The 10,037-nt window shown below is 42.1% G+C and overlaps 1 protein-coding gene across 1 annotated transcript; it reads left to right on the top strand.

Annotated features, from left to right (window-relative positions):
• Positions 1-3,584: 3,584 nt before the first annotated feature.
• LOC121648572 (zinc finger MYM-type protein 1-like) lies at positions 3,585-9,531 on the top strand. The gene is made up of 4 exons (XM_041998771.1): positions 3,585-4,728; positions 4,893-7,126; positions 9,325-9,387; positions 9,478-9,531. The coding sequence occupies exons 1-4, from the start codon at positions 4,539-4,541 to the stop codon at positions 9,529-9,531; spliced, it is 2,541 nt and encodes an 846-aa protein (XP_041854705.1). The 5' UTR covers positions 3,585-4,538.
• Positions 9,532-10,037: the final 506 nt, after the last annotated feature.

The raw sequence follows: 10,037 nt of genomic DNA on the forward strand, positions 1-10,037 counted from the left end.
CTTGTCAAGCAGATATGTCAAAATAGAGAACAAATAAAAACAAAAAATCCTACAAGTAACAGGTGCAAGCTCACAGTGTGTTGAAGTCTCCATCAGCACCTGAATGTAAGGATACCTATGTAGTGGGACAAGTCACCCTTGTGTGCAATCAGACTTATTAGGGTGTGGCATTCAATATAAGAGGCAGGTGGCTCTCCATTGCCACTGCAATCCCAAACCTAAACACACTGGCCTGTTTTGTGGTGCTGCCTCTGGTGTAGGCCGAAGGAATTCTGCTGTTCTGTTCTGTCGGAATCTGGAGCTGGAGACCCTCTTCAGTCTGGAGCCTGTCTGTCTGAAGTGCTTTATGCTTTTAACCTTTTTAAGTTTAATTCGCCTCCACCAGCGTATACATTTTTAACTGTTTGTTGTATCACTGGTGAGAAGCATTTTTAAATATAACTCTATAGTGATTTTAAGGTGTAATTTTATTCTGCATCTATAAGGGTATTTATGTTCCATTAATTTAGTGTTTCTCTGCGGTTGCAGACTTCCTGTGGTAGTAGACTCATCTGGTTGTGGCACCTCGTTCTTCATGTGCTATGAACTTCTGCACTTATTGGTTTGGGTGGCACTGTGTGCTTGTGGAGTTTTCCCCACAAAACACAAATATTTTTCTGGTTTTGAATATTTTTGTGTTAAAAAACAAAAGAAAAAAAAAAAACAACTTTTACACAACAGCGTAATGAAAACTATGTCTTTCCAGGAGAAAATGCAGAGGACCAGAAATGATAAAGTACACATGCCAGGCCAGTAGAGGCAGTGAAACTCTGCAACGACACACCCAGGTGTGCACTACATCCTCATAAGACCGCAAAACATAACACAACAGAAGCGTTATGTGTCAACTGCTAGTTATCTGGTTAGTTTGCTGATGGCATAAATACTCTACCAAATTCAATGGCACAAACATGACATGGAGGTCTGCATTGTTGCTGTTGTGCTTTTCACGGGTTAAGCAGGGTCTGACTGCACAAGTGTAAAATGATGTGAAATACGTCATCGTTGCTAAAAGATTCCACTTCCAGTTTACACTGATGGCACTCACATTGCCTTGTGAGAAAATTTCACCTTGGAGGTCGTTGTCAAATCTTTGTGGTTTTATCCACCCAGAACTCTGTTACCGTGTAAAGGAGAAACCAGAACGCAACAAAACCTTTCCGTTTCACTGTCTCAGTGTTGTGGTGTAAATAGAGCCTCAGTTGACCTGCCCCTCCCCCACTAGTACACATCAGTTGCTATTTTTAAAGAGTAACTGCACCCCCTGCTTGTTGCATAACTCCCCCAACTGCAAAATCTTTAAAAAAAAAATTACAGAAACTGCAATGGTTGGGGTGCGAGATGTGGGATGATCAGGGGGGTGGAGAGTGCCACCAGATGAGGATAAGCAGGTAAAGAATAAAGTCCGGTGTTACTTATATACCCCTCAGAAGCACAAATCCTTCAGTTCACCATTCCTATTCTAGATTAGATTATTTCTTAACTAGCAGCTCGCTGATGAATGACATGTCAGAAATCAGAATCCATCCTGTTAGCATTAGTGATCACGTACCAGTATCATTCACTTTGAGAAATAAGAGCAGTAAACCAGCAACTAGAAACTGGAGATTTAATACGACATTACTTAAAGATCCTGAGTAACAACGACTTGCCAGAAACTTCAGCGTGTGTTCTTTGGGAAGCAGGAAAAGCAGTAATGAGAGGGAAAATAATTTCCTTCTCTTCTCATAAGACAAAGAAGGAAACTTTGAGAATCTCAGAGTTAGAACTCAGAATTAAATTAAAGAGGACGCTTACCATGTCTCCCCAGAAGAACACATACTAAATGCTATAAGGAAAGCTAAACTTGAACTTAATGAAATAATAGATAAAAAGACGCAATTCTTGGTGCAAAGACTTTGCTTGGAGAACTTTGAGCATGGCAACAAATCTGGAAGGTTCCTGGCTAATCAGTTAAAAACAAACAAGGAGAAAACAACCATCTCCTCTGTCAGAGATCCAGAAGGAAACATCAGCCACGACCCTGACAAGATAAATAACACTTTCAAAGAATTCTATAAAACATTATATACATCACAACTAACTACAACAGATGACAATATTGATAAATTTCTTAGTAACATCAATCTTCCAAAATTAAAACATGAAAATAAAATGGTCTTGGATTTCCCCCTTTCTGTCGGCGAACTCCATGAAGCTCTCCAGCATATACCCAACAATAAAGCTCCAGGTCCAGATGGTTTCCCAGCAGAATTCTACAAAGAACTCTGGACAACGCTGGCACCCACCTTCTACAATATGATATTAGAAATAAGGGAAAAACAAAAATACCTTCAAAAATGAACCTAGCTAATCTTACTCTACTATTAAAACCAGGAAAAGACCCGACACTTCCATCCAGTTACATTAATAAATGTAGATCTCAAAATAATTAGCAAAGCTTTGGCCAGAAGGATAGTAAAAATAACCCCTCTAATAATATAGCCTGACCAAACAGGCTTTATTAAAGGTAGACATTCCTCTACTAACATGCGTAGATTAATTAACATCATAGATTATTCTACTCCACATAATCTGGAATCCAGTCATTTGTTTTAGACGCAGAAAAAGCATTTTACCAAGTAAACTGGAAAATTTTATTTGCAATGTTAAACAAATTTGGGTTTGGGCCATCTTTCATAGATTGGATAAAAATATTATATGACAACCTAAATGCATGTGTGAAGACCAATGATCAAACTTCTCCAAGCTTCTGTTTGCAGAGAGGCACTAGACAGGGCTGCCCACTTTCTCCATCACTCTTTGCTATTTTTATTGAACTCTTAGCTGCTGCCATAAGACAAAATAAAGAGATGAAAGGAATCCATGCCAAAAATATAGAACATAAGATAAGTCTTTATGCTGATGATGTATTACTTTTCCTCCAGAACCCACCGGCATCTCTCCCCCAGGCAATCACACTTATTAACACATTCTCATCAATGTCTGACTACTCTATTAACTGGTTTAAGACTATTGTTATGCCCATTAACTGTGACCTACAAAACACACCCAATACTACAATACAGTCTGGAAACATTAGATATCTAGGCATAAACATTTCCCCCAGGTTATCAGAACTAACAAAGGTGGCTTCCTTAGCTGCACCATGTGGCGACTCGCCTCTCGGTTGAAATTACACTTAGACATCAAAACACCAACACAACACACAAACAACTTCTGGGGGGTGTGTCATGTGGTGCATGGAGGGCAGGACTACTAACATGACCTTGCTCCCAGCACAATATGGTCACTGCCCCCCAGTTTTACTTGCAAAAACACACTCACCGCCAGTAGCGGTTTTAGGCACGGGCGAACCGGGCAGCCGCCCGGGGCGGCATTAATTTCAGTCACGTGGGGGGCGGCATGAGCTCTTGGGGGAAAAAATTTTTTTCTATTATGTACAATGTCACTGTGTGCGGAATCGGCAATTGGCGCCCCCTGCTGCAGCAGACGCCCCTGCTTAATGAGAAGGTACCCATAAGGAAGCCCATAAGGAAGCTATATGAGAAAAGTGGAAGGAGAGGGGGGTGCGTCACTTGTGGGATAGTTCACCTCTGGGAACAGGGTGGGGGCGGGGGGATCCACTGTAAAGGGCAATAATCTTAATCTAAACAAATAAGTGGGTTAATATTCATTTCACTCATAATATTATCAATAAAGGCCTATAATTCCTGTACGTTTTTGTTTGAATTGTTTGAAATGGCAAATAAAAACAGGTAATACTAATGATTATGTGATCACCAAGGTGAATTGGTTTAGTCTTGACTTCTGATGGTGAGTGACAGTGGTGGGGGATGGGTAATCTGTTGATTGACGAATGTCAAATAAACACGGAGATGGACAGAAAAAGGTCAAAGCCATCAGGTGCCCAATTCAGGAAAAAAAGAAAAGAAGAGGAGGAGAAACGAGCAAAAGATAAAGGTATGCAGTTCTGTGTATATGCTATCCATGTCATGAATGAAGAGCTAATGTTAATTAGTCGTAAATAGTACAACTGTTACATGAGTTAGCCTTCTTGCTATGATGCTTGCTATGCTAACAGTAATTCGGTCACAAGTTCAGTTATTATGTATTTCCATTATTTTGGTTATGTGGCACTGTAATTAGCCTAATATGTAAATAGTTTCAGAGAGGAACATAACGTTTGCCATTGCCACTCTGTCCCATGACAAAGCATAGTTTAAACATTCATAATTAAAAGTATGCAAAACGTAGAATTCAAGGGAGTGAGATGGGAGCTAATTGTTCTTCTGACATTTAGCATATAATGACATGTTTACTTACATTACCAATTCATGGATGTTTTATATCATAGTTATAGCCTATGGTGTTTTTATATAAATTTCATTTGTAACTAAACTGCAATTTCAGGGGCACTTCTAAAATATTTTGGAGCATCCTCTGGCACTGGTCAGGATGAGCCACCCACCTCCCCTGCTAGACAGGACGCTGCTGGAATGAGCTCAGAGCCTCAGGATGACGAGCTACCATCTACCTCATTAGATACACAGTCCTCTCCTAGAATGGTCTCGACCCTTCAGGATGAGCTACCATCTATGTCCTCAGCTACTCATATGACTCCACAAATATCTGATATTGGGGAAGATCCCTTTACCTCTACTTCTACCCAGCATGATGAGCCTTCAGGTTGGTTTTTGCATGTCTCTGTGTATGTGTGTGTGTCTGTCTGTATTTGTGACAACACTACTGGACAACTGCAGTTTCATGTAATTTTAATATTCCTCAGTAGGCCTGCATGTTACACACCACTCTTATGTGCTTTGAGTGATATGCCAATATGTGTGTGATAGAAATGCCTGGAGCTGAACCCCAACTCAACCCCACTGATGAGAATGAACCTCTGTCAACCGACCCTGCTACCTGGCCCTTACCTCTGACTGACAAGATTCGGACAGAGCTGGTTCGCAGAGGACCAAGTAAGCTGCCATGTGACTTTGTTTTCAATAGGAAGGAGAGTGATGGGAGAAGTTGCCACCACCAATATTTTATGAAGACCTTGGTTAGTGGTGAAAAGATTGTGAGAAGTTGGCTCATATATTCCATTAAGAACAACAGCCTCTTTTGCTTCTGCTGCAAACTGTTTTCCAAGAGGAACATTAACTTAACAAGTTCAGGAATTACAAATTGGAAACATGCAAGTGCTTACCTCACATCACATGAAAACAGTCCAGAACACCTCAATTGCATGAAAGCATGGAAGGAACTGTCAGTGAGGTTAAGAAGGGGAGAATCTATTGATAAGCAGGAGATGGCACTTCTGGAGGCGGAGAGGATGAGATGGAGAGCAGTGCTGACACGTCTCGCTGCTATTGTGCAGTCACTGGCAGTTAGAAATATGGCTCTAAGGGGACACACAGAAAAACTGTTCACACCATCAAATGGGAATTTTCTCAAAGAGGTTGAACTTATGGCCAGGTTTGATCCCATTATGAAAGATCACCTTAACCGTGTTCAAAGTGGAACAGCAAGTCACAACAGCTATCTAGGCCATCACGTCCAGAATGAGCTGATTGATTTGATGAGCAGAAAAATCATATCTGTTATAGTGGACGACATTAAGCAGGCAAAGTATTTTTCAATAATTCTGGACTGCACCCCTGATATAAGCCACACAGAGCAGCTGTCAGTGGTCATTAGAGTGGTGTCACTGATAGAGAAGCCCCTTATCAGGGAACACTTTATGGGATTTTTGGAGGCAGAGGAGTCCACAGGCCAGCACTTGGCATCCATGATCCTGGCAAGACTTGAGAAGTTGGGAATTCATTTTGAAGACTGCAGAGGACAGTCATATGACAATGGGGCAAATATGAAAGGCAAAAATAAAGGAGTTCAAGCCAGGCTCTTAGAAAAGAATCCCAGAGCTCTGTTTGTGCCATGTGGGGCACATACATTGAATTTAGTTGTGTGTGATGCTGCCAAGGGATCTGTTGATGCTATGAGCTACTTTGGTGTCTTGCAAAAGCTGTACACATTATTTTCAGCCTCCACCCAGAGATGGGCTATACTGAAGAAACACGTGAGCATCACCTTGAAGATGTGGGCAGAGACAAGGTGGGAGAGCAAGGTTAAGAGCGTTGAGCCCTTGAGGTACCAGGGAGCTGCTGTGAGAGATGCCTTAATTGAGGTGAGAGACAACACCAAAGACTCTGCCGTAAAGGCTGAGGCCCAGTCCTTGTCTGAGGAGGTGGGGTCATACCGCTTCAGCATCTGCACAGTTGTTTGGTATGACATGCTATCTGCAATACAGCATGTCAGCAAACTCATGCAGTCTCCAAATATGGATGTGGACCTAGCTGTGGGTCTTTTGAAGAAGACTGAGCAAGGTCTCCAGAACTACAGGACAAGTGGCTTTGTGACTGCACAGATGGCAGCCAAAGACATCTGTGAAGACATGAATGTGGAGGCTGTTTTGAAGCAAAAGAGGCTGAGGTCCACAAAGTGCCACTTTTCATATGAGTCACATGATGAGCCTTTCAGTGATGCACTTAGGAAGTTGGAGGTTGGATTTTTCAATGTTGTTGTTGATGCAGCCATATTATCCACCAGGGAGAGGTTTTCAACATTGGAAAATGTCGGAAACAAATTTGGTGTCTTGAAAAATTTCCCAAGTCTTGCACATGAGGAGTTGGCAGAGCAATGTGAGGTACTAGGCACCACACTGCACTTTGAAGGGAAGTCTGATTTTGATACTAAAGAGCTTGTGCAGGAAATCAAGAACTTCCCTGACCTGCCATCAAAAACCAAGAGCCTTCTGGAGCTCATCACTTTCATACATGACAATGATCTATCAGAGATCTACCCCAACTTTTGGACTGCTCTCTGGATTGCACTCACTCTGCCAGTTATTGTGGCTCAAGCAGAGAGGAGCTTTTCAAAATTGAAGTTAATTAAGTCATATCTTAGGTCAACAATGTCACAGGAACGGCTCACTGGCCTTGCTGTCATCAGTATAAATCAGTCAATAGGGGAGCATATTTCATATGATGATATTATTGATGATTTTGCATCCAGGAAGGCCAGAAAGGTCAGGTTTTAGTTTGTGTGTTGTGTTCTGAGTGCAATAGTGTAATAATTACATCTTCTGTAGTGTGTTTTCATATATGTGTGCTATTGCGCATTGTTAATTCTATATGTCTATATTTCATTTATTATTCTTAATTTTTTATTTATAATATTGTTGTTCTTTGCTCTTGTTACATTTGTATATATTTGATTTTATATATTTTGCCACCTTTATGTATATAGAGAATACTTATTTAAGTTTAGAGAACATTTATTTAAGTTAGTTCATTTTTAAGTTTATTTAAGTTCTGATAAGTTATACAGTTTTATACATTCGGGTTCATTTTAATAAAGAAAAATGTCTGTTTTGACACAATTCTGTGTTTGTATCGTTTTTGCTGGCGGCTGGGAATGGGTGAGAGGGGGCGGGTGAGACGCGGGGGGTGCCGCCGGGGCCGGGTAGGGGAGGTGGTTGCCCTGGGGGCCGGAAACCGGGGCGGCTGCGCTGATGAGGGACTGCTGATCTTGGGGTTTGCCAGGTCGGCCGCATCTGGGTGGGAGGTGATGGGGGTTGCTGGGGATGGTGGTGAGGGCCGGATCTGGGGCTCGCCATTCTCTGGTCCACTGGGGATGTCTCCCACAGGGCATGGTGGGAGGGAGGGGGGGGGGGGGGGGGGGGGGGGAGTGAGAGTGGGAAGGTTGTATGCTGTGTGAGTGTTTATATTGTGTGGGTGGGGATGAGGAGGCATGTATGTGTTAGGATGAGCGGGAGTGTGCAAGGATATAGATGTGTGCATGTGTTTCTGTGTGTGGTTGGGGCGGGGTTAAGTGTACTTGTGGAGGGGATCTGAGCGGGCCTGGGGGTGGTGTGCCGTGGGTCTGGGCTCTGCCGCTGTCCCCATCCTCTCATTCCCCGTTAGGCATGTGGGGGGGTGGGTACCTTCTGGGGTCGGTGGCGGCTCATTGGCTGCGGTCCCTGTATGGCCCGGTCGTGGGGGGCGGCCTCTCCTGGCCTGTCTTGCCCTGGGGGACCTCCTGGGGAGCGTGGGTGCCTAATGCCACTAGAGGCTCAACATCCAGAGGGAAGTTTGCTTCAGCACGATACAGCAACCAGATTATCATCATGCTGGACAAAAAAAAAATAAAAAAAAAGCACAAATCCACTCCATTGCAGAAACATTTAATCTGAAACTCTATGAAAGAATAGAAGTCTGAAACTAGCAAATCTACACCATATAGGTACATATGCGTTGGTGGGCGTGGTTTTCTATGCCTGCAAGGTGAGAACCCGCCTGTTTGCATCTGGAGGGAGGAGGCTGTGAGTTTTTTTTAAATTATTTTCTCATGACGTTGAGAAGCTCCAAGTATTTTTCAAGTACGGCACTATATCGCGAAAAATAAAATCTGGTTTTACCCTGTAGGGAGGCGTTATGAGTCATTTTTGACCCATAAAATCCTGTTTTTTAAAGAAATTAAAAAGTTACTAATTTTATCAACAGTATATGTGGTTTTCATCAGTAATACTATGTTGGTTGCAGCTTAAAAAACACATTTTAGGGTGCACTACCCCTTTAATCTTGCCAACTCATTTTAAATCTGAATTTTAAATCTGTCCATCTCTTTGGATGGAACAAGTTTCATATTCTTATTAGTATAACAAAACTGTCTCTTCCAAAAGTGGTCAGTTGTATCTCTTGGGTGAAATTTCCTAGGTGGCACTGTTGCAAACCTGTATGTCAAAGGCCTCTAGTGACCTAGGTTAACCTGTAGTCCTGCTTGCCACACTTGAATGAAGATTGGGACACAGTCCTCAGTAGTACATCCCAGCTCAGCTGTCAAGGGTCTCCCTGTCTCATTTTTGACTCAGTGTTCAAACTAAAACTTTATTAAAACTTGCAATGCTTGTGCTCAATAAGACCAATACAGAGTCAAACAGATGGGTTCAAGCATAACATAGCTAAAATGGATGCAGTCATAGTCACATCTACCATTCAGTTTCTCAGTCTGTTACTCTGAAGAACAATAAAGTTTCGCTGTCAACTCTCAAAGATCTCAGCCTTGGAAGACATTCTTTTTCTTCCACTAACAGCCCTCAAGGATTCAAGAAAAAACTTTTCTGAAATAAAGCCTTATAAATTAGTTAAACTGTCCATCTCAATTTATGGGTATTTTGCCAAATGAGGCTGAACTTCGTACCTTTATGTGCTCCTCCTGTCGCAGACAGCCTGGAGTGAGGGAACTGATGTCTTTCATCATGGTGACTTTGTGGCAGATGACATTAAGGTGAGCAGGAATTGGCACTTCTTGATCTCTCAAAAAACTGCCTGATACACACATTCTCTTCTCCTTTGTAGTTTCTATTAACTTCTACAGGGGGTGAGCTCTGTGCCCTCTTCTAAACTGGGCATAGACTTCTATACTCAATGACATGGGCTAGTTAAATAAAATAAATGATCAGTCACTACAGATGTGCTGTATATTATAGAAGTATATTATAAAACCACTGTCATAACATGAATAAATTGGGATGTTTTTAAAAATCTGAGAAGATTGTTAACATCTTTTAGAAAACCCTTGAGAAGAAATGCCTGAGTACAGCCTCTTGTGTAGTTTGGTCAGATGGCTATAGGGTACAGGTTCAGAGGGGTCCTTTAGTCTTCTACCCATGTTGACAGAGACCATTTTTTCAAGAAAATCTAAGAACTTGTGAGTTATGGATGGATTGATGGATTGGAGGAATGGAGGAAAAAACACTTTAAGACCCATGTTGTCTTTGTTGTATGCACCTGATGGAGCAATGCTGTAAAGCTGACAGTGGAGTGATTCTAGCTCATTTATAGTTGGCATGGACTGCACTGGTTTCTCCAACAAAGATGGGTAAGGAGGAGGAGTCATGCTTGCCACAAAGTGACAGTCTCCATTCAGATGGAAGT

The sequence above is a fragment of the Melanotaenia boesemani genome, chromosome 11 (genome assembly GCF_017639745.1).
Source record: "Melanotaenia boesemani isolate fMelBoe1 chromosome 11, fMelBoe1.pri, whole genome shotgun sequence".
NCBI lineage: Eukaryota > Metazoa > Chordata > Actinopteri > Atheriniformes > Melanotaeniidae > Melanotaenia > Melanotaenia boesemani.